The sequence below is a fragment of the Amblyomma americanum genome, chromosome 4, assembly GCF_052857255.1.
Source record: "Amblyomma americanum isolate KBUSLIRL-KWMA chromosome 4, ASM5285725v1, whole genome shotgun sequence".
Classification (NCBI taxonomy): domain Eukaryota; kingdom Metazoa; phylum Arthropoda; class Arachnida; order Ixodida; family Ixodidae; genus Amblyomma; species Amblyomma americanum.
Genome location: NC_135500.1, coordinates 99,427,569 through 99,455,401, shown reverse-complemented (window position 1 = coordinate 99,455,401; position 27,833 = coordinate 99,427,569). Strand labels below are relative to the sequence as shown.

The 27,833-nt window shown below is 51.7% G+C and overlaps 1 protein-coding gene across 1 annotated transcript; it reads right to left on the bottom strand.

Moving 5' to 3' along the window:
- LOC144130277 (uncharacterized) lies at positions 1 to 27,458 on the bottom strand. Its single transcript, XM_077664236.1, has 3 exons — positions 27,227 to 27,458; positions 14,298 to 14,530; positions 1 to 458 (listed from the first exon to the last, which is right to left on the bottom strand). Exons 2-3 carry the CDS (start codon positions 14,518 to 14,520, stop codon positions 361 to 363), a joined length of 321 nt encoding a protein of 106 aa, XP_077520362.1. The 5' UTR covers positions 14,521 to 14,530; positions 27,227 to 27,458; the 3' UTR covers positions 1 to 360.
- Positions 27,459 to 27,833: the final 375 nt, after the last annotated feature.

Genomic DNA, 27,833 nt, shown 5'->3' with positions numbered 1-27,833 from the left:
TGCAAAAAAGCAAAGAATAAGAGAGAAGGCTGCGGCTAGCAATCTCGTGTGCATGGTTGCCCGAATCGGCTCAGAGTCTTTATATGCAAAATGTGCAAAGACGGCAGTTTGACTTTTTGCGAAACGACGAAAGATGTTTATAAGTACGGGTACACGAAAGTTCCCAAGGTTTAGATCTATCATCTGCATCGTTGTTAACTGTACACCATGACAACTTTAGTGTGGCTTTTCTCCACGCTGGTTTTGAAAGTTAAGCATGTTACTGTTTTACGGCATGAAATGCATTCGGGTCTAGTCGGAGCGTGCTAGATTACTAGTTTCAGCGCTGTGGAAAGGCGTCAGCTCCAGCCGTCGCTGTCATTATTTTATGCAGACCTGCGTGTTGGTGTCACACCTGCGTGCTCTGTCGCAGACAATTGCAGGATGCTCGCGATAGACCGAACACTCTTTGCCCGCACCTGCATTGAAAAAGAAACATGACCATGAGCATACACTTCACTGTATCTGATTCTGGAAATATTAGCAGCAAATGTGACCCCAGGTAACTTATGACATTTTTAAGGAAGAGAACGGAGAGCTGTTGCCTCTGGGCGACAGAACTTAAGAGCTGTGATGCTTCCTGAGAATACCTTATTCGTCACTTATCCGCGCCTTATGGCATTCTGTTCAGGTTAAGCTGCAAGTGCTCTCGATAATCGATGGACGTTAGTTGTGGAGTTACCTCAAAAGGCACGACTGGATGTCTGCATGGTCGTGGCGACCGGATTTAGATGAAAACTGAGATACACGCGTACTCCCATTTTCTCCACCAGCCAGCGGCGAGCGTGCGAATGCCACAAGGTGAACCACGGCCGGTCTCAAGGCGAGCGCGCGCGCCGCCGCCGCTACTCGAGCCCGGCTGTGGGTGAACCGCGCGAGCCACCCTTACAACCACAGCCCTTACAATCACTAGGTGGGATGCCTAGTCAGGCACCCCATTGGCGGTTGCCGCAGCCCGGGCGCGCTGCGTTAAGGCCCCTTGGGCCTCGAGGGTGCAGCAGCCGGACAGAGTCGCCTCCCAGACCTCTCGGGTAGAGTTTGGGATAGGGGTTAGGGATGGGTTATGCTGACAGGCCCACACCATGTGGTAGGTGTCAGACACCTCCCCACAGTGTGAGCACCGCCCATCGAATTGAGGATCGAAATGCTTTAGAGTTGCCGGGCACAGCATCGTGTTAGTGAGCAGGCGGAGGAGTACCCTCTCGTTGGCCTTCCCCAGCCGTTTGCACGGGGTGGGAAGAGATTGGTGCGTAGATTTGTAATAATCGCATATTTCCTTAAAAGTGTAAACCGGATTGAAATCGGTGTCCTGGTCAGCGTCGGGTCCCGTGGGAAATGCCCGGAGAGAGAGCGCGTGGGCGGCGGCGTCGGCTGCTTCGTTTCCGCGGAGACCTTGGTGAGCTGGAGCCCAAACGAGAGATCGGTGCGCAGGATCCGACTCTCGGCTACAATTTTTGTAGATGCGATAAGCCAGGGGAGTAGCCCACCCTAGCTCAACGTTTCGACAAGCCCCTCGCGTGTCGGTGATTATGTATTTGGAGGATGAATCGGAGGCTGCCAGGGCGATGGCAACCTCTTCTGCGTGAATTGCTGACTGGGCCTTGAAAGTAAGGCCATCTACTGTATTGCCCTCGTGGACGACCGCGGCCGTGTACTATCCCCTGGGGGTCCAGGCCGGAGGTGCCCGCGTAGAATACTCCTGGTTTTCTCCCAAAACGGCGGTGCAAGGCTTCCGCCCGCGCCAGGCGCCTGCCATTATGGTCCTCTTTGGACATGTTGGTGGGGAGAGGTCGCACGTGGAGGGCGCGTCTCCAGTGCACGGGAAGTCGGCAGCTCTCCTCTGTTAATTGGGTGTGCTGGATGTGAAGACGGGCTAGAAGGCGGCGACCCGACCCTGTCTTTGTCAGACGAGGTTATTGGTTGTTGAGGTGGGCCTCCCGAAGCTCCCTGAAAGTGTTCACCATCCCCAGCGCCATGAGGTGGCTGGTAGAGGTAGAGACCGGGAGGTCCAGCGCTCGTTTCATGATTTTGCGGAGGATGACCTCGAGGGCAACCTCTTCCTGTTTCCGCAGGTGGAGGTAGGGAATCGAATACAGGATTCGACTGGTCACGAATGCGTTCGCCAGCCGCAAGGCGTCTTTGCATCGTAACCCACCGTGTGTCACGGACCTCCCCGGACAACACTCGGGCCGAAAGAATGGACTAGGCGACGGGTGTACCCACACAAACGCACATTTAATGCACCCTATGTGACACACACACTAGAACACAAAACTAACACAAAACACAGGCTATAAATACGCACGACCCGGGCACACTGCTACCTGCGTCTACTACTAGCGTTCTACTATTCGTGGTCGGCGTTCGTGCTCACGGTTGGTTCGTTGCGGATGCGGCGTTGTATGGATCCAGTAGCCGGCGTCGAGGCGGCGTTCGACGTGCTTGGGCTGGCGTCGCTGGCGGCGTCGCTGGCTGCGTCGTACAAGCTCCCGGTCCAAGCTCCCGTGGAGGTGACGCCGGTGTTGTTGGCGTTGGGGGCACCAACCGGATGGGTGGCAACAGCGCTGGAGACACCCCTGGCCATAGCAGGTGGCAGCGTCCTCCGTTGACCCCCCGGAACGGGCTCAGGCACGGCAGGAAGTCCACGATGCGAAGCCGTGAACGCGAGCTCACTGGAGCAGTAGCCGGTGTCGCTCTCTTCCATCCTATGCGTCCCTGACCCGCCGGAGCCTCCGCTTCTCTGCTGTTCCCCCCGTGCCTCGCTCACACTCGCCCTTTTATAACCTCGGCGTTAGTCTACGTAAGCCTTGTCGTCGTCTTCTCTTCTCCACCAATAATCTCTCCACCTCACCTCACATCGTCTTCTTCTACCTTTCCTTTAAAATTTCATTTACGCTCCTTAATATATGTGACAAGGGCCCCCTCTCTCAAGAGTTTTTCCATGAAAAACTGCTCACGTCATCCTCATCTTCAAGCCACACAGCCAACCGACTATCTTCTGTGACGATACTGGACCGAGCACACACCAGACCGCAGATGTCAAGCACACACCAAACGCGCACCACTAACACAGCATACCGAATTGCGTTTTCAGAACACTAACACACCACTGCCGTTGTCCATACAGAGTCCTTAATAAACATGTTGATGTCCACAATACACTCCCTTGTGTAATCACATAACACCAACAACAGCAACAACAACAACACGATACATCCCAGAGATACCTAGAGCTGTTAAGTTAGCTCTATCTGTATAGAAATCTAATTTGTAACATATGACCTCCTTTTTGCCTGGCCCATTCGAAAACGTCTCCCCCTTGATTTGGAGCAGAGCTGTGATCGTATGTCTTTATTTACATTGGGGCTTCATTAGTACCTCATTCCCTCCTGCATTTTTCTTCCCACTGTACGTGGGCACCTCGGAAATATCACCTGTCTCCTCGACCACTACTGCACATGCTACCTTGAAGGTGTACCACGCGGGACCCCTTTCTTCGTATTCCTTCAACATATTTACATAGAAAACGTTCTTAGTGTCATCTATCAATAACTCATAATACATGCCCTTTTTCTTCCGTGCCACAAGGTACGTGCCCTTCCATTACATCAGTAACTATTGATCCGTGGGTAGCAGGACGAGAACCCTGTCGCCCGGATTCAGATTCCGGTGGATGGCTCTTTTCATACTATCCCTTATGGCGTTGACGCGCCTTTTCCAGGCCTTGGTGTGCAAGCCTGCATGTTTCCTTCAACCTGTCCCGCAACTCAAGAACGTGCGTGTATGTTGTCTTGAGATCTGATGCAATCTTTTTATTAGTCCACATCTCCTTGAGTATTGTAAGTGGACTTCTAACGGTTCTCCCATACAACATCTCGAAGGGCGAGAAACCAAGACTCGTTTGCGGTACTTCGCGGTAAATGAACAAAAGAGCTGGGATATATCTATCCCAATCAGTAGGTCTCTCCTGGCACATTTTCTTGATGATCATGTTTTTGAGGGTGCCGTTGAACCGCTGTACAAGCCCATTACACATGGGATGCTAAGGCGTTGTCAGTAATTACCTTACTGACAAAAATCGGTTAACCTCCTTCATTAGTTCCGATGTGAAGTTCCAGCCCCGGTCACTCAAAAACTTCCCTCGGGAACCCATAACGCGAAAACATTTCCACGAGACCCTCCGCCACTTTGATACTGTCAATACTTCTCAGTAGAATAGCGTCAGGATAACGAGTGAAGAGGTCAACCAGAGTAAGCACATATCTATTGCCTTTGGCAGATACTGAAGAGTATGGCCCCACAATGTCAATAGCCACTCGCTGAAACGGTAGGTCGATGGCTGGCATCTTGCCCAGAGGTACGGGACCAATTCTTCCCTTCCGAGCTGTGCGCTGGCACACGTCACATGAGCGAACAAAGCGCTTAACGTCACTCTGATCATCCGGCCAAAAGACCTCCTCGGTGACCCTAGACACCGTTTTTTGAACACCCTGGTGTCAAGTCCTAAGCGTAGCACGGTCTCTCGCATATCTCTCGGTAACACCAGCTGTTGGACTCGCCTTCCTGAACTAAATATGCATTCCCTGTGCAGAAGACCGTTTACCAATTGATATTCGAAGGACGTACGACTCTTCTTTCTTTTCACTTTTTCCCCGACTCTTTCGAAGCAGGCCTTCAAGCTCGGGTCTTCTTTTTGCCTAATTGCAATTTCGCCCGGTTTTACGCTCAGGCACATCGTAACAGGAGTAGGGAGCGGACGCTGCGTTGCTCGGGCTGTCGCTTGAGCTCTTGTCTCCACTGCCGACGAGAAACTGACTGCACCCGTCTGAGCTGTCGCGGGCCTTTCCTCCTTTGGATGTTCTTCAACGTCGAGCATCCTCCACTCGGGATCGGGGTCTTCGACACCTCTTGCACCCGTTATGTTTCCCAAGATGAGATCGTAGATGGGTTGGTCTACGCATTTTGCCACTACCTGCCCCGTATAATATGGCGTGGACACTAGAATCCTTGCTTCAGGAAGGTACCTTACTGTGCTGTCTACAAGGGTGACGGCCGATGCTTCCCCTGTAAGATCCTCGTCCTTCACCGGGCTTCTCCGAAGCAAGACTGTGTTGGCTCCGCTGTCTCTAAGCACCAATATAGGACGGTCCCCTATTTGCCCAACCACCACTGGCCTTTTCCAGCGGCGTTTGCTCTAGCTCCTAAAAGCTGTGGAACTTCGGGTGGCGTGACAAGTTCTACCCTAGAGTCAACGCATGCAGCTCGGCCCTGCGTTCTGTATCGGCACTCATCCAGAGTATGACCCCTCCTCTTACCCCCTTGACGCACAGCCTGTGTTTTTTGGGCAGCGCTACTAGTTCGACAGTCAACTGCATGGTGTCCCACCTTGCCGCAGTGAAAAAATATTATTGGCGCCTTAGATGCAGCGCCATATGCTCCTGGTTTTGCCGTATCTGTCTCTAGGGTCTTCTCGGTTTCCTCCTTTGCCTTACTCAAATTTCTTAGCCGTTGAGACTCGAGGAATTGGTCTGCAGTGTCGGCGAACTATGCCAATGAATAAAACTTTCAAGAATAGCGCTAGCTTTGAGCTGCAACACGCTAAAAATTGCTCTGTGACCAGCTTGTCACGCACCCCTTCAAAACTCTTTTCTGTGTTTGACATATCAAGCCACCTATCAAAATAGTTGGTCAGCCTGCATGAAAACTGCTTAGCGGTTTCTGAATCCTCAGGTTTCGCGGTGCGAAATCTCTCACGAAAACCCTCTGCCGTAAGCCTGAATCTTTGGAGGATAAATAAATAGCGCCTTTTTGACTTTCTCGTAGCCCATGGAGTCAGCAACAGGCATCCTTCCAAACACATGCTCAATGCCGTGGGCCATTGACTGCACTGCCAGCCTTGCCCCAAAGCTATCCGCTCGAATCGTTGCAGATATGCGTCCAGATCATCTCTTTTGTCATCGAAAGGAGCCATCAGTTTCCTTGGACAAACTGGCCGATCTAGGAGATTCTTTACCCGCTAAGGAACACTTATCACTGTCCGCGATCTCCTCATATCCTCGCGCGACATGCGCCTTCTTCCACAAAAGAAGCTCCTTCTCCCGTTCTATCCTTCTTTTCTCCTGTTCTTCTGCCTCGCGAGCTCTTCTAGCCTCTCGCTCTTCTGCCTCGCGAGCGTCTGCGCGAGCGTCTGCACGTGCTTGAGCCCTTTAATCTCTCTGCCTATCTGCCTCCTCTTTCTGCTGATCGCAGAGACGCATCGCCTCTTCCTTCCTTAACCCAAGCTTGAGCGCCAGTTCTAACGTTCTTGCCAAATCCATACTTTCTGCCGTCGAGAGATCGAAAAAATCTAAGACAAAGCAAAAAAGAAAAATGAAATGTCTCCTGGCAGGTTCGCCACTTTATCTTTGTCACGGATCTCCCCAGAGAACACTCGGACCAAAAGAATGGACTAGGCGACGGGTGTACCCACACAAACGCACATTTAATACACCCTACGTGACACACACACTAGAACACAAAACTAACAAAACTAACACAAAACACAAAGACTATAAATACGCACAACCCGGGCACACTATTATCAGCGTCTACTACTAGCGTTCTACTATTCGCGGTCGGCGTTCGTGCTCACGGTTGGTTCGGTGCGGATGCGGCGTTGTATGGATCCAGTAGCCGGCGTCGAGGCGGCGTTCGACGTGCTTGAGCTGGCGGCGCTGACGGCGTAGCTGGCTGCGTCGTACGAGCTCCCGGTCCAAGCGCCCGTGGAGGTGACGCCGGTGTTGTTGGCGTTGGGGGAACCACCCGGACGGGTGGCAACAGCGCTGGAGACACCCCTGGCCGTAGCAGGTGGCAGCGTCCTCCGTTGACCCCCCGGAACGGGCTCAGGCACGGCAGGCAGTCCACGATGCGAAGCCGTAGAACGCGATCTCACCGGAGCAGTAGCCGGCGTCGCTCTCTTCCAGCCGGTGTTCCCCTGACCCGCCGGAGCCTCCGCTTCTCTGCTGTTCCCCCCGTGCCTCGCGCTCACTCGCCCTTTTATAGCCTTGGCGTTAGTCTACGTAAGCCTTGTCGTCATCTTCTCTTCTCCACCAATCATCTCTCTCCACCTCACCGCACCGAATGCTTCATCTTCTTTATTCTTCGGTTCATTCACGTCGTCTTCACAACTTTCCTTTAATTGGTTTTTTGGGGGAAAGGAAATGGCGCAGTATCTGTCTCATATATCGTTGGACACCTGAACCGCGCCGTAAGGGAAGTGTGGAGTTCGCTGACCATTCCGCGAACTCGTTGGTCTTGTGTTCGCAAGGAAGGCCGCTCCAGCAGGGTCGGAAGTCCCCAACAAAGGGGCCCGTCCGGTCCCTGCCTCCCCTTTGTGCAGCGGACGTCCTCGTTTACGCCGCGCCGTCACGGGGATGACCCGCCGGGAAAAACGCGAACCAAGTACAGCTGACGACATGTGGTTGTTAAGGGGTGGACGAGGTTTCGGGGGCGCACGAGATACGGCTGAGTATTAGCCGAGTGACCGGAAACCCACTATTCCTGTAACGACTGTCTACTTCCCTTAACGACTGTGTTCTCTTTGTTGCTGTCAACAACCTGAGTCATCGCCTCGTCGGCACATGTTTCTAGCGTCTGTGGTGCCGTGGGTGGCGTGGGGAACGGAAGTCGCATTTGTGTTGTTTGTCTATTTGATTGCAACCTCTCCTTTCCCAAATGTTTAATCAGTACTTTTTCCCCAATCTCTGATCAGTGGGCGGACCTTGTTTTCCTTTCCCTAACCACTGATTGGCGAGATGGGTCGTTGGTTATCTTATTGGTTGCTGTCCCCGCTAAGGGCGGAGACAGAGGGTTTAAAACCAAGCGCTCTGGGTTGAGCGGGGGCTGAATTCGTCTGATCCACGATTTAGTCATGTAAATAGTTTTCTCCTTGCTTTGTTTCTTCTCGTTTTTTACCTATGTTGTAAATAAATAGTTAACCTTCTCTTTTCCTTGAGTAATGTGAATGTTTGCGAGTAGAACCACCGGGTCATCAAGAAACCCCGATTTCATCATCAAGTAGTTTCCTCTCATCGAAACAGGAAGGGGAAACTCAACTGGAAGGGTAAAGGAGGGAGTGAAAGAAGAAAGGAGGAATGAGGTGCCGTAGTGGAGGGCTCCGGAATAATTTCGACCGCCTGGGGATCTTTAACGTGCACTGACAACTTTCCTTTAAAATTTAATTTCGGCTCCCTAATATATGTGACACCGTGCTTGTTCGAAACCCGGCGGACCATGCGCCCCACCTGAGCCCCCACCTACCAGAGTTTGGCGAGTGTTGTGGTGGTGGTGGTGCTGAAAACATTTATTCAGAACGGACAGGAGGTGTTTGGATCAGCCCGTAAGGGACGGATCCTTACAAACACTAGGTGAAGGTCCTTAGTTTGGGACCCCAGTGGCGGTAGCCGCCGCCCGGGCGCGCCCGACTAAGGCTTGTTGGGCCTGTAAGTCGTGGCAGCCGAGCAGGGTCGCCTCCCAGTCCTCCCGGGTTAGGTTTGGGATTGGGGAATGGCCGGGTTGGAGGGGCAGGCCCACACCATGTGATAGGTGTCCGAAGACACCGCGCTACAGTGCAGGCAGTTGCCGCTAAAGGAGGGGTCTAAATGTTTTAGGGCTGCCGGGCACAGCAATGTATTGGTGAAGAGGCGGAGAAGGAGCCGCTCATCCGCCTTCTTGAGGCCTTTACATGGGCTAGGGTAAAGGCGATGGCTATCTTGATAGTAGGTTGCGATATTTTTGAACGTATAGACCGGATTAACATCGGGTTCCTGATCAGGTGGGAAGGAGAAAACAGCCCGGTGAGAGAGCGCGCGGGCGGCTGCGTCTGCTGCCTCGTTTCCTGCCAATCCCTGATGAGCAGGGGCCCATATGAGGTGACGGTGTGCGGGGTCCGTATCCCGTATGCAATTTTGGTGTATTCGATAGGCTAGGAAGCGAGTGCAGCCTTGTTCGACGTTCCGACAGGCCCCTCGCGAGTCGGTGATTATGTATTTTGAATTGGAATGGGAGGCCGCGAGAGCAATCGCGACCTCTTCTGCTTGTGTTGCACAGTGTTGTGTCGCAGCATCGCTGGTTGTGTATGAGGAGTCCGAGGACACTGATTTCCTTGGATTCGTGAATGGGACCGCTTTGCAAGGAGAGATGGATTTGTGTCGAGCATGTGCGCGACGGGCGCAGATGCACGAATTCCGATTTCTGCGGGGAGCATTGCAGACCACAGTCTCGGGCACAGCGGTCCACTATGCTGGCGGCCGTTTGCAGGCTAGTCTCCATGTCCCCTAGGCGTCCTTCCATAGTCCAGAGGGTGATGTCGTCGGCGTACAGCGCGTGCTGGACCCCTTCGACCGCACCCAGCAGGGCAGGTAGGCGCATCATGGCTATGTTGAATAGTAGAGGGGACAGCATCTCGCCTTGTGGAGTCCACCTCGTACCGAGCAGGAAAGGTCCATGCTCCTGGTCCTGTATTCGGATGAAGGACACTCTGTCCGTGAGAAACTGTTTCACGTAAAGGAAGGTATTGGTGCCGCAGTGACTTTGACTCAAGTGTGAGAGTATGACCTCCTGGGTTACGTTGTCGAACGCTTCTTTCAGGTCGAGTGCGAGGACAATTTTTTAGCTTTGGGGGTGTGTGGAGGGGTTCAAGATTTTACGGTCGAGTTGGAGCAGGACATCCTGTGCGGATATGTACGGGCAAAATCCGAATATGTTGTCCACAAAGGTGTTGTGTTGTTCGAGGTATTCGGAGAGCAGATCCCGCACCGTCGTCTCCATAAATTTGCCCACACACGAGGTGAGAGAGATTGGGCGGAGGTTGTCCGTGTCGATCGGTTTCCCGGCATTCGGGATGAAAGTGACAAGGGTCATCTTCCAGTCAATGGGGAGGGGGTTTCCCCCGTCCAGATCACATTGATGTATTCGAGAAGACACTGGCTAGCTGAATCAGGAAGGTTCAACAAAAGTTTGACGGTGCTATTGTCCCGGCCCGGCGCGGTGCCCCTCTTCATTTTGGCCAGACTGGCCCGCAGATCATGAAGCTGGAAAGGCTTGTCCAACACCGAGTTTTCCCTGCCTGCGTAGGAGTAGACCAATTTGCGGGCGCCCTGAGTTGTGCACAGGTAGCGAACCCGGAGCGCCTGTGCCAACTGCGTTGTATTTCCCTGGAATGAGTGCATGGCTTTGTGTGGTTGCTTCTGCGTTTCTGTGCGGGTCTGTGTTGGGTTGATGAGGGCTCGGAAGAGCCGCCACGTGTTGCGGCTCGACATTTGCCTCGCCGCCGTGTTGCAGCGGTCCACCCAGTTTGAGTCAGCGAGTTGGGCCGCATATTCTGCTGCCTTCGGGGTGAGGTCCGCAATGCTCGCTTTGAGCTTCTTGGTGTGTTTCTGGCGCTTCCAGCGGCGCGTAAGGCCGCGGCGCGCTTCTCAGAGGTGGAGGAGGTGGTTGTCCACGTGCAGGCCCACCTCTGTGAGCTGTAGCTGCTTCTCATGAGAGCGAAGGTGCGATATGACTGACCGGGACCAGTTCGTGTAGCCCTGCTCTGTTATACTCGTGTTGGCGTCGGATGGGAAATTTTGGCGAAAGGTGGTCCAATTGGAATGCGTGCTTGTGTGGTGGGGCGCTTTAGGGGGCGTGTATAAACAGAGGTGTTGACGATGCAGTGGTCGCTGCCGAGAGTATCTTCGGTGTTGATTTAGTCTGCGTGCCTTATGTTGCGAGTGAAGATGAGGTCCGGGCATGTGTCTCGGCTCACCGAGTTGCCTGCGCGGGTAGGAAATGCCGGATCGGTGTGGATGGTGAGCCCCAGTGTGGACGCCAACTCCGCCAGCATCCGTCCGCGGAATTCCTCCTTACGATAGCCCCATAGCTGGCTAGGGGCGTTGAAGTCGCCCACAATCAGCACGGGTTGGCGACCCGCCTCTAACTGCACGGCTAAAGAGGTCCGCGAAGGTCACTCGCTTCAGTTTCGGGGAGCAGTATACATTAAGTACGTGGAGGGTAGGATCCGATCGGCGGAGGGTAGGATCCTTACCATGGCGTACGAGTACGGTATATTGGTGGTAGTAGCCCAAAGGCGCCCGACCAATGGGAAACACATTATGAAGCGATGAGATGAGGCCTTTTGGCTTTTTTTTACAAATTAGTTTTTGAGGAAAGGAAATGGCGCAGTAACTCTCTCACTTATCTCGGTGGACACCCGAACCGCGCCTTAAGGGAAGGGATAAAGGAGGGAGCGAAAGAAGAAAGGCAGTAGGAGCTGCCATTGTGGACGGCTCCGGAATGATTTCGACCATTTGGGGATCTTTAAGTGATCGCACAGCACACGGGTGTCATTTTGCGTTTCGCCTCCATCGAAACGCGGCCGCCGCGGTCAGGTTCGAACCCGGGTACTCTGGCGCAGTAACTGAGCAACTTAAGCACGGAGCCACCGTGGTGGTAGAGGCTTTTTGCGCCTTTTAGAAATATTTTTAGTTGGTGGCTAAAACTAATACAGCAATTAAATTTAAATATATATACGAAAAAATAGGAATCAGTTGGATAGCACCTTGGAGGGACTAATGGGACATGGGCAACAGCTAACCGATGTTCGTTCAAAGATATAGCAAACAATTTGGAACAAACGCATTTTGAACTGGAACGAGCTTGCATTCTTTTGCTATACAGTTTATCGATTTTTTTCCTCGCACTATATTTCTGCCAAATAGGACAGTTTATGAAGGCAGTTTTTTCACATATTGCAAGATTTCACTACAACAATGAACCCGCCGCGGTGGTTGAGTGGTTATTGTGCTCGGCTGCTGACCCGAGAAACGCGAGTTCGATACCGGTCTTGGCGGTCGCATTTCGATGGAGGCGAAATACTAGAGGCCCGTGTAATGTGCGATCTCAGTGCACGTTAAAGAACCCCAGGTGGTCGAAATTATCCGGAGCCATTAACTACAGATTCCCTCACAGCCTGAGTCGCTTTGGGACGACAAACCTCTTAAACCAACCACGTATACCAATCAGTATATCCTCAGATCTCGCGTTTTCTACGTTCAAAATTTTTGCCCAAAGACGCTAGACACGAGCACATAATAATGCTATACTGGTAGTACTCACCCATGGGGCAGGAAAGAAAAGGCTGGGAATTCAGCTGAAGACAGTACAGTGGTACGGAAAGGAAAATTATAGGGTCAATTTTTAGAGAAGGAAAGAGGGCCTAGTAGACTGCAGAACAAAACTTGAGTTTTGTGATAACCTAGCTGGAATTAAGGAAGAGAAAAACATTTTAGCAACCCTTGTTCTTTTCCGCGTCGAATGGGGTGAAAAAGGGATACGAAAACAGGTATCCTATCGCGGAACATGTGATGATGTGATGACAGACAGACATACAGATGGACGGACGGACGGACGGACAGATTTTGTTTCTGCGAGTGAGTTTTAGAACATGTGATGAAGACGCTAAATTAGGAACGATCTGTGAAAGAGACATGGGGACAACTCCATCTAGCTTTGTTCCTTTTAAGAATTAGGTTCTGGGGCGCTTTCTAGCTATGTCAGCGTTTGTGCGACACGAAAACAAGCATTCAGAGAAGATTGCTTAAAAAATTTTCTCTACACTGTATTGAAACTCGTGGTGCAAAGACCATGAAAGACTTCGTTATCACCGTTTGACAGTGAATGTCGGCTCTGCCTACCCTCAAGGATCCACAAGTAAAAAAAGACTGCCATGATGCACTACAGTAGTCTTGCGGAACAGCTGGAACTGGCGACACCTGCATTCTATTGTTTGACCTTTTGTAGCTAATTAAAACTCACTTTTGAGCGAAAGTAGCTTCTTTTTCTTAGAAGTGGTAGTGCATCGATACAGGACAATTTAAGGTTGACGTCAGTGTCCCTACCAGGTAGATAGCGAATTCCAAGGCAGTCGTAGTCGGGAGTGGTAGGTACTCTGGTGACGAGATGAGGCATAGAGAATACTTTTGCGATTGAGAGGGAGCGGGAAGGGGTAGCTGGAGCAGGAAAGGGCTGCTCGTAAACTGAGAGGCATTTGTCATCCAGTAGACATGACCAAGGCTGGTGATGATGACAAGTGGCCGTGATGGACTGACGAGATTGTTGCCTAACTTGACAGTCGCAGAAGGTAAGAAATACAGCCACAACCGGCCACAGGTAAGGTCTACTCTGTAGTCGCTCCAGAATCGACCTGAGTTGACACAATCATCACGCCCTACTATGCCCATTTCTTCTTGATTTTAAATGCGGTGCGATTAACTCGCGGAGGTTCCCTGACCCATTCTGTTCTCCTCCTGTCTTTTAACGTTATAGTTACCTTTTTTTTCTATGCTCGCTGCGTTGTCTTCAGTTTAGGTGGAACCCGTTTCGGTAACCTCTATATTTCTGCCTGATACAGCATATATATACTTTTGTCTTAAGGGATAATGGGAAACTGCCATTCATAATCTTAGAGTACCTGCCAAATCAGCTCCATCCCATTGTTATTCTTTTTATTTCTCTTTTGAGGTCCACATATGCGGTCACTATACCTGCCTTAAGTATATGTATTCCTTTACCACTTCCACACACACACATATATATATATATATATATATATATATATATATATATATATATATATATATATATATATATATATATATATATATATATATACATATATATATATATAAAAGAAATGCAAGCTAAAAGCGGTCAATAGGAAGTTAGTCACTGCCAAAAATAAGATGCACGCCCATACAACGAATAAGGGCAGTGCCGTTGCCAATGTGGTAAAATAGTTGAAACAGCTGGAAAATACTACAACAATGTCTAGACATTTGTCTGCGGTAGCCAAAATAATTAGGATGCTAATAACGAAGCCAGTGAAGTGAAATTTGACATCCTGTAAGAAAGTGTTACAAACAATGCAAAGGAGGAAAGTGGCTGGGGAAAATCAGGTAACTATACAGATTTATTCAAGGACGGTGGGGACATTGCGATGGAAAATCTTGCCACCCTGTGTAGGCAGTGCTTCATGACCTCGAGCGTAACGGATTCTAGGAAGAGCGCTGCCATGACAATAATGAGGGAAAGGCTTGAAAAATTTCAAACCAGTCATTACTATCCATTATTTACAAGTGTTTACGAAGATAATCGCTAAACAAATCCGCTCGTCCTTGGACTTCAGCAAACCAACGAACCAGGCAGACTACACTCGAGACGTTAAAACCAGCCGCGCTACCCACCCACTACGGTGCAGGCACGGCAACACTCCATCAGCCCTTCCAGAGGCCGCGCCCGTATCTCCCTGGGGGCGCATGGCAGCGCGAAGCACTGAAGGCATCCATACACCCGGTCGGTCTCCAGTAGTCGGATTCCGTAATACACGTTGTAGAACTGGTTGCTGCTGGCCACTGAAGCCGCCACCGTCGAGACGCAGAAGATAAGTGCCAGCGACTGCCCGGTCATGGCATGGAACCTACGAAAAAGATTACGCGCTATTTACCCTATTTTGTACGTACCCGCCTGTCGGAGGTTCTACGAAACGCAAATGATTAAGTTGCAATTTAGAGCTCGTGCTCAAATGAGGAGAAATCAGCCAGCAAAGCAGTAATCTGGCAAACCACAATTTATTACTAGCTCGGCCTGAAGGGGAAACCTGGAGACCCGTTCACTGCAGCTGGGCTAGCCATATATGTCCAACATTCTCGGACAAAAATTCTTAGTATTGAAAAATTGTAAGATAGCCGTTATGGAAATATTGAAGACAATGGTTCATTCTTTTGACGTGTAAAGAAGTCTTTACTTTAATGTGTTTCCATCGATCGCACCGAGCAGTTAAGTTGGCCATAGAAAACGAATGGGGAACGATTTTGACGAGAGCAGAAACGTTAATAACATAGAAAACTGCAATACTACCATCTGCCGTCAGATGGTCTGAGGATATATTTATCGTTATACGGATTGTATTGATTGCATATTGCTCAAAAATGCTTCTGTCCAGAATTGTTGGGTATGAGACTTCGACTGGGTCCATCTGCTCAGGGCGTCAACCTCGTTCACTGATCTCGGTTGGCTCTTGGTCTGATACTGCTGCCCGTGGCCACAGCTGCAGCTGGCTCAATGGGTGAAGTCTATCTGTATACGCACACTTGTCTGTACCTGCACTCTACTTCCGTCCCTATATTATCTCCAAGTTCTCTAAATTGCCCACTTCCACTTTTCCGACAACGGCCAATCGGACAGCTGACGTCACCGGGCTCCTTCTCTCCATCAGCGGGACGTCTTCAGGCATTTCTTAAGGCCGTTTCACATGATGCGATTGTTGCCGCAGCGCAGTGCGATTTCTGCCGCTGTGCGACAGAAATGCGCGTCGTTCTCGTCGCAGGGCCACTGCGACAGACTTTCAACAAGTTGGTCGCATTGTCGCAGCGTCGGTGCGGTCGCAGCGATGGCCACAGTAGTCAGCCAATAGGAGTTCAGCGACATGACAGGAAAATCTCGAAAACGTCTTATTGAACTTAATAATACATCACGGATCAATATTATTACTCATGATTACGAAATCAACGCCTGCCACGATGTTTGACATTTATTGCAGCCGAAGAATTTTCGGCCACTGAAAGGCAGCACCGACGCTAGGGCGCTGGTGCCGACGGCACCGACTGAATTCATCGTTGTCATGTGAAACGGCGGCTGCGATTACCGTCGCAACGACAGTGCGACCAGGCCGTAATTTTTCGTTCCCGTCGCACCATGTGAAACAGGCTTTAGCCGTCTCACTATCGGCGGTGAGGATTTCCGCTTATGCCATTTGTTGGGCTGCTATAGGCGAGCCGAGCGTGCACCATAGTGGCAAAGAATGAGGGCGTTAGTGGTTTTTGAGGAAAGAAATGACGCAATAACTGTCTAGCATCTCGGTGGACACCTCAAGCGCGCCGTAAAGGGTTTCTTTTTGGTTCTTTTTTTGGGGAAAGGAAATGACGAATTATCTGTCTCATATATCGTTGGACACCTGAACCGCGCCGTAAGGGAAAGGGCAAAGAAGGGAGTGAAAGAAGAAAGGAAGAGGTGCCGTAGTGAAGGGCTCCGGAATAATCTCGACCACCTGTGGAACTTTAACGTGCACTGACATCGCACAGCACACGGGTGCCTTTTGCGTTTCGCCTCCATCGAAACGCGGCCGCCGCGGTCGGGTTCTAACCCGGGTATTCCGCTCAGTAGCCGAGCACCCCAATTGCTGGGCCACCCCCGCGCGTGGCATTCGGCTGGTGTGCCTCAGGACGCGGGATAAAATTCCAGGCCGCAACAGCGACTTCTCGATGCAGGAGAAAATACAAAAGATTTCCGTGTGCTGTGGAATCCGCGTAGATTGAAGAATTCCAGGGGGTCAAAAAAATTAATTTGGAGCCTTGCGTTACGGTTCCTTTTCGCTTTTCCTTCTTTCACTGCCTTCTTGCCAGTCCCCAGGGCGCGCTTGAGGTTTTCACCGACAGAGGCAAGTACTGCTCGTTTCTTTTCTCGGTAGCCAATTATAAATTCGAAAGCATTACTTGGCTATGTTCGCGGTTTCGTGTCCGCAGAAAGTGGTCGCAAAACGTGTCGGCAGCCCTTGCGTCGTTCGAGGAAGAATTAGGAATAAAAGAATGATTTCTACGTGACAGATGATGTTAAAATATCGATGCGCGTCAAATTTGGTTGATGTGGAGTAATTTATTAATTAGAGGCGAAAAAGTCGATTAGAGGTAGAAATAGGCCCGGTCGTCTATATAGTGGGTGAACGTCAAAACTGTCGTGGGCATCGAATTTGTAGGAAAATACGCAACCAAGCCGGATTAAGGTATGGAATAGATTAAAATGTAATTAATGAGCGATAATTAAACAAAAAGATTTCGCTGTTGTGGAGTAAATAAAAGCGCAAAAAAACCACGGACGTCGATGTAGTTGGAGGACGTCAAAACAGCCTCGGACGACGAAACAGCATAAAACGAAAAAAAGGTTCGAAAATATTTGCCAGGTTAAAAAAGTGCTAAATGATGTAAAAGTAAAAAGAAAATGATAAGTAATGAAAAAAAATGCTAAGAGACAGGAACGAATGACACAAACGCGCTTGGACGTCACTGAAGCGAAGAGAGGCGACGAGTGTGGAAGAGGCTTTAGTGCTTTCGCATTCTCCCAACGTGGGTCACCGCAGTGATCTATAACGCATTTTTATTGCTGCGCTATGGCACCTTTTTGAAAAAATTGGCAGTAGCTTAGCTCAGCTATGCCAGGATATACGTAGCGAGAGCTGCAGTTCCCCCCTGGTCTAATCGCGTTGTAAGTTATACACCTTTCCATGGAAGCACCTGCGGTTGGCGGCATTTTTAAATCCCTCCACGAAAAGGGGCGACACCTAGCGGCGGCGCCATCTTGGACTGCCTGCGTCCGTGCACTACGTTGGTGTTTGCATAGCTTGCTGCGTCTCCTCTTGGTTTTCGCCCACAACCTGCGGCTGTCGCCCACAACCTCCGACATCGAAAACAATCACGCACATGCACGCCCGCAGCAAGTTTCACCAGTCGGAGCAGTCCAAAGCAAACGGGCAACACTGGGATATGCGTTACTCTCGGTACCAGTGTGCTTCTGCTGGATTTTTGATCCTTGGTTTGAGGCTTGCTTTGAAAGATGGCGCTCTCCACGATAGAAAGGTGTATACGACGAGCCTTTACACTCTCCTCTTCACTTCCTGTTCTTCGGTCGTATGCATTATCGCCTCGCTCCGGTCATCCAGTAGGGCCAGGGCACGCCGCTGTTTCCGCTCCACGTCCTGGCGTCTGCGTTTGGCAATGCGCTGTTCTCTCTGCTCCGGCGTCTCCGCATTTCTCTTGGCCTTTCGCTGCTAGTTATTACTTGCCTGGCTACAACATCGGGATCTAACATGGCTACTAACTGCCAGGCTACAACATCGGGATCCGACGACTCGAGTTTATCCCGTCTTCTACGCCGCGCAGCGTCGGCCTTGCTCTCCTTGGCCGCCATGGCAGTGTGGTTTCCACCGCCAGATCACCACCACCCCTTATATAGTACACTGCAAACCCTCCTCCGCTTGCTGCGCATCCGCTGTAGAGCGCAGCGGCACGGCGCGCCAGCTGCGTGCTCTGACGTCACTCGGCTCCTCGCGCTTGCGCAATCTCCTTGGCTGGAGGCGAGCGGCGTCTGCTCGGCGGTGGGCGCGCCGCGCCGGCAGCTGTGCAACTCTGACGTCACTCGGCTCTCATCGGTCGCAGGCTAGCGGCGTCTGCTCCGCGGTCGGCGCGCGGCGCACCAGCTGCGCTGCTCTGACGTCAATCGGCTCCTCGCGCATGCGCAGAACTGGCGACCGACAGCCACAGCGAAATGGCGAGACTGCGGGTAAAGTAGCTCTCGCTACAAAATTGAAAATTGGCTTTGAGGAAAAGAAATGGCGCAGTAACTGTCTAACTTGTCTCGATGGACACCCGAACCGTGTCGCAATGAAGGCATAAAGGAGAGACCGAGAAGAAAGCAAGAAAGAGGTGCCCTAGTGGAGGGCTCTGGAATAGTTTCGACCAACCGGGGATCTTTATTGTGCTCTGACATAGAAGAGCGGGTACTTTGCTCAGTAGCCGACCGCCGTAACCACTGAGCCACCGCGGCGGGTCTTCCTTAATTATTTACGTCATCACCTTCTGGGGATGAATTTCAAAGTATGATCAATGAGACAGGCAGAGCAGAACGGTGGGTCCAAAAATTAACATGTAGAAAACCAAAGTAGGGTTCAAGTCTAGGAAGGGAACAGCAGTTCACAAATGCTAGCTTGGTGCTTGAAGCGGTAAAGGAAGATGCCTACTTAGGGCTGGTAGGGCTCATGCAGATCATGAAAGGGAAATAACTAGAAGATTAAGAATGGGGTCGAGCGCATGTGGCAGGTTCTGTCACATCATGAATGGCAGTTTACCAATATCCCTCAAGAGAAAAGTACACAGCAGCTGTATCTTACTACTCACCTATGGGGCAGATGCCCAGAGGCTAAGGAAAAGGCTTCAGCTTAAGTTAAGGACAACGCAACGAGCTATGAAAAGAAAAATGATAGGTGTAGCCTAAGATACTGTTCCCACAGGATGTTGGACAATCACTGAGCTCCCCGTGTCCAAGTCCTATGCACTTGCTCACTACCCAGCTGGTCTTGCACGACGGACGTGGCATGTACTCGAAGACACAGACGAAGAAAACGCACCTGTTTACACGCGCAGGAAATTGAGCGGAACGGGGAAGTGAGCAAGTGTATAGCACTTGGACACGGAAAGCTCAGCGATTATCCAACCTTCTGTGCATGCATGCACACACAGTGCGGCGCCGACATGCAAGGCCAGATTTTAGTGCCTTTCGTTCAAGTGCGAGCGATTGTCCAACCTTCTGTGGGAACAGTACCTGCCGGCACTGTGCGCCTGGATAAGGAAACATATAGGAGTGAAGTGAACCGCAAAGAGCTAAAATGTTTAAATGGTGTTGAACTTCCTCGCGACGTAGAGGCTGTGTTGAGCTGTGGACCGAAGTTTTGCAATAATAAATAATAATATTAATTGGTTTTGGGGGAAAGGAAATGGCGCAGCATCTGCCTCATATATCGTTCGGCGCGAATAAAATTGGTTTTTGGGGAAAGGAAATGGCGCAGCATCTGTCTCATATATCGTTCGGCGCGAATAAAATTGGTTTTTGGGGAAAGGAAATGGAGCAGTATCTTCCTCACATATCGGCGGACACCTGAGGCGCGGCGTAAGGGAAGGGATAAAGGAGGGACTAAGAGAGAAAAATTGCTGATGGCCTAGCTCTGTTAGGCCAGGATATACGTAGCGAAATCGCGGAGACTTCTGCATCGGAAAAGTGCATTCACTAGATGTGCCTTTATTCACGGTTAATTCTTGGGCCGTCGTGGCGGAGTGGTAGCGTCTCCGCCTTAAACGCGGTACTCTACGAACCACGAAGGTGAGCAGGGCAATCGTCGACTTCCCCAGCTTGCGGATGAAGGCAATTTCTCCTCCGCGCCACTGGACTTCAGATTTAAAGGTGGTAGAAGTTTTCTGCTCATGGACCGTAATAATCCCCATGCAGACTTCACCGTTGACTTTGGCGTGGTTACGTGCACTATAACAGTGTGGTGACTGGTGCGCGAATATAAGCGGACTATTCCCGCGTGTTTCCGATGCGGCACCATCGGTCACCGCGTGGAATTTTGCCTGAATCCTCAAGACAATCGCTGCGGACACTGCGGCCAAACGGTCGCAGTCCTCAAAGACGGCAACATGGCGTCCCACGAGTGCAATCCCTCCTGCATCGTCTGCGGTGGCGCCCATCTTACGGGCTCGCGAGACTGCAAAGCCAAATTCCGACGGCTGCAACAACCGGGCAACACTACCGATCATAGAAAACAACCTCAGAGTGCTGTGGCCCCGGGTCCTGGCACAGCTCTGAAAGTCCCCCCGCCTAGCAGCAAGATAGTGCAAGCCAAAATCGGACAAGCTCCATCGGCGGGCGAGTTACCCGGGCGTGCCCCCAAGCCTCCTCGACCAACTAAGAACGCGTTCCGTGATCCAGGTGCCCCCGCATTCCAAAACGGGGATTTTCCGCCTCTCGTGGGCCCTCCGCTTGGCGCGCCAAAGAAGACATTACAGCCCAAGGTAGGCAGCCGAGATGGGCCTCCTCCGCCTCCCCATACTCCCCTACCTTCTCCTCCACCAAAACTTCCTCCTCCTCCCCCCCCTTAACTCTGATGTTGCGGACCTCCGCCGCGAGCTCGAGACTCTCCGGGCACACAATGCTCAACTCCATGCCAAAATTCACGCGCTAAAAATGGCTCGGTCCTCCCCGCCCACTGCCCAGGTAGCTCCGGAACCGATGCAAGAAGTGCCGGCGGATCCGACACCCTCTAGCTCTGACGTGCGTTTCATCGCCCTCGGAAATGCCCTCGCCCAATTAACGACTCAGATGTCCAATTTTGGCCAAATCCAAGACAACCTGCTCAAGGCAGTGACGGCAACAGTTACGGCCGCCGTCACAGCAAACATTAGACGTGGCTAGAGTTAAACCCTCGACTTCTCCGCCAAATGGGACCCCTCAAAGACGCGAACCGCTCGTCAAAATTCAATCGACCCATTGATCTAACCGAACTCTCGGAGGAGCCGGAACCGCTTCCGCTGCAGGTGGCGGAACATGTTCCGGCTCTCCAAGGCAGTCTCTCTTCAAATCGGCATGGCTGCGTCTCCTCCCAACCAACCCCCTACAGGGGGCCGCCCCCCACAAAGACAGCAAGCTCTTTCCCTTGTACAGTGGAACTGTCGGGGTTTCAAAGACAGGACCAAACGCGCCAACTTAATGGCGTACATTGACAACCTTGAACACCCCGCCGCAGTCCTTGCGTTGCAAGAAACTGGGGATGCGGTCGAGCTCTCGGGCTATAGTACTTTCCAACGAGACCCGTTCACCTGTCTCCTAGTCCATAACGCCTACACAACGCAGGAGGTTAATCTCGACCTAAATCTAGAATATTCGCAAGTGATGGTCTCGGTCCTCCCTCTACGGCGAACAGATAGTCCCTCACACATCCTTAATATCTACTGCCCCCCGAAACTCAAAAATATCAGTTTTTCTAACATCTTTAGCGCAGCGCTAAGGATCGCGGGTCGCGACCCCCTCATAATAGTGGGCGATTTTAACGCCCCCTGTTCAATGTGGGGCAATCGCAAGGAAGAGCCGCGTGGTCGTAAGTTGGCGGAACTTATATCTACGCTGGGCATCACTCTTCTAACCGACCCTGCTCACCCGACACGTGTAGGGAATTCCGTCACTCGGGACACCTGCCCCGACCTTACCCTCACGAAACACAACCGACACGCAGAGTGGATCAACACTGAGGACAACCTTGGTAGCGACCACTGCATACTGAACACTGTAATTTACACTCGACCCTTACATCGCCCCCTTGCAACAGCCAAACTTCCCGACTGGAATGCTTTCCGCCAGGCCCTCCCCGTAACTTCTCTCTTGGACCAAGGCTACTCAACTTGTGCGCACGGACTCATGCAAACACTCCGTTCACACGAAAAGCAGATCCAGCTTGCGGAGCGTGCATCGCACGTGGATAACCACCTGATACACCTCTGGGAAGCTCGCCGCAGCCTCACTAAACGATGGCGGTGAAAGAAACACAATCGTAAGCTCCGCGCTCGAATCTCTGACCTCACCCAGCAAGCTGCCGAGTATGCTGCCCAATAACTGGGTAGATAGATGCAACAGCGCAGGAAGACAGATGTCAAGCCGCAACACTTGGCGGCTCTTTAGGAGTCTCATAGACCCCACACAAACACGCTCGGAAACCCAGAAACACCTCACTCGTGCAATACACAATTTCCAAGGAAACACAGAGCAGCTAGCGAATGTCTTACGCTCCAAATACCTCAGTCAGGATCAAGATCCGCGCGGGCAGGATTATTCGTAAGCAGGCAACGATAATTCGGAACTGGATCAGCTTTTCTAGCTTCACGACCTTCGCGCGGCTCTTGCCAAAATGTACAGGGGGACGGCGCCCGGGGGGGGGGGGGGGGAGGATAAGGTCACAGTCAAACTGTTCGCAAACCTCCCCGATCGGGCATACGAAACCCTACTTGAATATATCAACGCCATTTGGACCGGGGACACTTCGTTGCCACCTGATTGGAAGACATCATTGGTAACCTTTATCCCGAAGGCGAGGAAACCGGTAAACACAGACAACCTCCGGCCCATCTCCCTCACTTCATGCGCAGGGAAACTTATGAAAACGATTGTCCGTGACCGCCTCTCGGAATATCTCGAGAACAAGAACACCTTCGCCGACACCATGTTCGGCTTTCGACCTCATAAGCCCGCACAAGACATAATTTTACAGCTTCATCGCGAGGTTCTCGAACCCATAGAACACCCACGCAATGACAAGATAGTCCTAGCACTCGATCTGAAGGGTGCGTTTGACAACGTTAAACACAGCGTCATATTAAAACATCTTAGCGAGACCAACTGCGGTCCTCGTACATTCAACTACATCAAACATTTCTTAACAGACCACTTGGCCTATATACGCATACAAGAGACCGAGTACGGCCCGTTTGAGATGAGAACGCGGGGCACACCACAAGGCGCTGTGTTGTCCCCGCTTCTCTTTAATATTGCCATGATGAACCTCCCAGCGCAGCTGGCGGGTGTCGGCGGTGTTCGCCATGCACTGTACGCCGATGACATCACCATCTGGGCTACTACGGGAAACATAGGAGGGATGGAGGAATGCCTGCAAGCAGCGGCGCGCACAGTAGACCACTATGCTACGTACTGCGGCCTCCAGTGCTCCCCGTCCAAGTCTGAATTTGTGCATATTCGACATTCTCCGAAATGAAAAATCTCCGTTCAGCTCTCTCTCGCCAGCGGCCCCATCCGTGAAGCGCAGGATTTGCGAATGCTCGGCCTCTTCATTAATCAGCATCGCAAGGAAAACACGACTCTCGCCAAACTCCGCAGAGTCGGCGACCAGGTGGGCCGAATGGTTCGCCGCGTTTCCAACAAGCGAGGAGGGTTGCGAAGTAAGGATGCGGTGCGGCTCGCCCATGCCTTCGTTACTTGTAGAGTACTGTACTCGACTCCTTACCTCCGATTACGGAAACATGACGAAGATTGCTTAGAGGTTGTCCTCCGCAAAATTTTCAAGAGAGCCCTCGACCTCTCGATCTCCGTGCACTTCTAACGCGCGACTGCTCGCGTTGGGGATGGTGAACACCTATAGGGAACTTCGCGAGGCGCATCTCGTTAACCAATACACGCGTCTCGCTCAGACCGTGTCCGGTCGCCGCCTCTTGGACCGGTTACACATCAAACATGACCATCATACAATAGAACGGGTTCGAGTGCCCGAACTGTGGAGGCGCGTCCTCTACGTTCGACCCCTTCCGACTAAGATGAACAAGGAGGACCATAATGGCCGGCGCGAGGCGCGGGCGCATGCCCTGCAACGCCACTGTGGCTCAAAGAAACACGTCTTCTACGTCGACATTGCAGGCTCCTACCACTCCAAGGGGGAATGATACACAGTTGCAGTCATACACGAGAGAAAACAGGTGGACGGCCTCTAGTTCAGAGCATCCAGCTCAACTCATGCGGAGGAGGTAGCGATCGCCCTTGCAGCCTCCCATCCCGACTCTAAATTCATCCTCACCGACTCTCGCGGAGCCTGTCGTAACTTTGAGTTCGGTTGGATCACTCCACTTGCTCACCAAACTCTTCATCACAGTACTCGCGACTGCGATCCAACTCACCGCTCAATCATATGGGTCCCCTGCCACCAAGGCATGCCAGGTAACGAAGCCGCCCATGAGGCAGCGCGCGCTCACTTACCGGGCGCCAGGCGTTCTTTGGGAGGACCTTAATTCGGATCAAATCCCTCTTCTTTATTTTAAAGATATCAGAGACCACTATCGTGCCGAACACCGGCGCTACCCGGTTCCTACGAAGGGACTGGGTAAAGCTGGCGAGCGAACTCTCCTTAGGCTCTTTACAAACACCCTGCTGTGCCCGGCGGTTCTCAAGCACTTTGACTCTTCTTTTGACGGCCGCTGCTCATTCTGTGGGGAGGTGGCAGACACCTTTCACATGGTTTGGGCGTGCAGGCAAAATCCTTCTCTCCCCCATCACACCTTCCCCTACCCGAGAGGACTGGGAGGCGGCTCTGCTCGGCTGCAAGGAAGTATCGGCCCAACAGGCCCTGGTTCGGCGGACCTGCGCAGCGGTCAGGACCAGCGGGGTGCCGGAATGAGGGACTCCGCCTTCTATTGTAAGGGGCGATGCCCACTAGGGGCCTCTCCCGAGCAACTCTCTGTACATATAGCCTAATAAATGCTTTTCACCACCACCACCGCCTTAAACGCCAAAGGCCATGATTCGATTCCGAGCCCCGCCAGAGGTTTTTTTTTATACAGTGAGTGAGCGGGGGGTTTCAGTGGCTCCCATAGATGCCGCCACCGAATACGTTGGTTAGCGGTTAAGCGCAGGCTCTGTTAAAGCGTGTTTATAGTCCGGCGTAACGCGCTCGTGCGCGCTGCACGGCGACGTCACGTTGGCCAAAGCGAGACCCTCTAAACTCCAACTGCGCTTGACCGCCGACGCGTTCGGCCGCTTCGGCGCACTGTGACCGCACTGGCGGAGACTTGGAGCACATCTCTATTTCGCGCCGAGTGCGCCAGCCGCCGCCGGCCCGGCCAGACCGGTTCGGCTCGGCGGCGAGGCGCGCGTTGTGACGTCATGTGCCTCTTCGGAGCATCGCCACGGCGAAATCGCAAGTTCGCGGCCAGTAAATTTAGCTTTCGCTTTAAAAGAAAGAAAGAGGTGCCGTAGTGAAGGGCTCCGGCATAATTTCGACCACCTGGGAATCTTTAACGTGCAGTCATACACACGATCGCCTTAGCGTTTAGCCTCCATCAAAATGCGGCAGCCGCGATCGGGTTCGAACCCGGGTAGTCCGGATCAGTAGCCGAGCGCCCCAGCCACTGAGCCACCGCGGGGGTTTATTATATATAATGAGCCTTGGAAAACTGGTTTTTGTAGAAAGGAAATGGCGCAGTATCTGTCTCACATATCGGCGGAAACCTGAACCGCGCCGTAAGGGAAGGGAGAAAGGAGGGACTAAGAGAAGAAAGGAAGAATGAGCCTTCAGGGAATCCTGTTGAGTAACTCTCGATAGTTAAAAAAATCTCAACAAGTGGGGGATCTTTTCAAGAGCGCTCATTACAAGGGTAACTGTCAGAAGGCAATAATAATAATAATAATAATAATAATAATAATAATAATAATAATAATAATAATAATTGGTTTTATGGGGAAAGGAAATGGCGCAGTATCTGTCTCATATATATTGTTGGACACATGAACCGCGCCATAAGGGAAGGGATAAAGGAGGGAGTGAAAGAAGAAAGGAAGGGGCGCCGTAGTGGAGGGCTCCGGAATTATTTCGACCACCTGGGGATCTTTAACGTGCACTGACATCGCACAGCACACCTTAGCGTTTTTCATCCATAAAAACGCAGCCGCCGCGGTCGGGTTCGAACCCAGGAACTCCGGATCAGTAGTCGAGCGCCCTAACCACTGAGCCACCGCGGCTGGGCAGGCAATGCTTGAAAATACGTTTTCAATCATGTTTTTTAACTATTCAGCCAGATGTTCAACCGACTTGCAAAACAAGCACGAATGAGAAAGGAATCGCGCTCTCCACATGAAGCAAAAGCAGCAGAGAGCAAAACTTGCCAGCATTCAATAAAACGTGCAATCCATATTTCGCCTTTAACTTATGGCTGATAGAAAATAAGGCCACTTCAGAAAACAGCCGTTTTCCTTTCATCATTTTCGATTTCAGAGTGGAGGTTCCAACAAAATTGGGTGAGCCTGTGCGCCCCATGGTTTCGAAAACCAGCGTGTTCTGGTTCTAACAAAGATCCTGAAAGCATGTGAGTCACTGAATGATGTACTACAGGGTTGTTTCGGCATTCCACAGTGGTAGAAATCCGAAAAATGAATAGTCCTCAATTTTAACCTATCCCGTGCTATTAAAATGATTCGATTGCTGGCTGTGCGTGGGCGGAGTATCTGCCATGCCCTATTGAGATTTCTTTGCCGAGATTTAAATGGGAGACAATGTGTCGAGCACAAAGAAGGCGAATGTCCAGACCAGCTCTCAAGCAACGTGTCATCTAAGGCACCACTGAGGTGTGCTGTTTCTCGAAATATCATCTTGAATACAGAGATAACATTGCGGACAACGTAGGTAATTTGATCAATAGAATCGACACGCATGGACTGTCTCACTATAAAGATAGTCAGTCGTGTGTAAATGGTTTGATTTATGGGTGTTTAACATCCCGAAGCGACACATGCTATGCGGCACGCTGTAGTGAAGGGCTCCGGAATTTTTGACCACCTGGGGTCATTTAACTTGCACTGACATCGCAGTGTACACGGGCCTCGAAAATATCGCCTGCAACGAAAGTCGATCGCCGCGGCCGGTATCGAACCCACATCTTTCGGGTCAGCAGCCGAGCGCCATAACCGCAGAGCCACCGCGGCGTGTAAATCACTCACAAAACAAGAATACAAGAAACGTTACCTGAAGCACAGCGTTCGTAGAAATCCCGTCCGGGTTCACGTTCTAGGGGCGTTGTGGTTAAAGAGCAGTAATACTGAAGGAGTCCTACACAGTTAGCTGCACAAGCAGGCGCCGTCGCTCCTGCACGACCGTCTGCGTCGCCATGCCGAAGAGTGGCCGCGCGTAACACAATCGCTCTTGTCCCCGTACCGGCTCTTGTCCTCTCACTCGCACGTCCGCGCAGTCGTCTGCGCGGTTGGGTTTCCGAGAGCGTCCGGGTGCCCCGTAGCGGTTTCCGCTATGAATATCGTGAGTGCCGGCGTCGGAGCGTAGCTGCTGATATGCGGTGCAAGGAGGCATGCGTCATCGCTCAGTGTTAAAAAAAATGTGGCAGGACTGCATACGTTTGAGAATGCGAAACACAGTGCAAAGTACAGCACGGAGTAGAACCATCGAAGAAGAGGAGAAAAGCGAATCAGAGCGGAGGGCCCAAAACCGTCCCGGGAACATGAGCGAGCCCCGCCGCGGTGGCTCAGTGCTAGGGCGCTCGGCTACTGATCCGGAGTTCCCGGGTTCGAACCCGACCGCGGCGGCTGCGTTTCGATGGAGGCAAAACGCTGTGCGATGT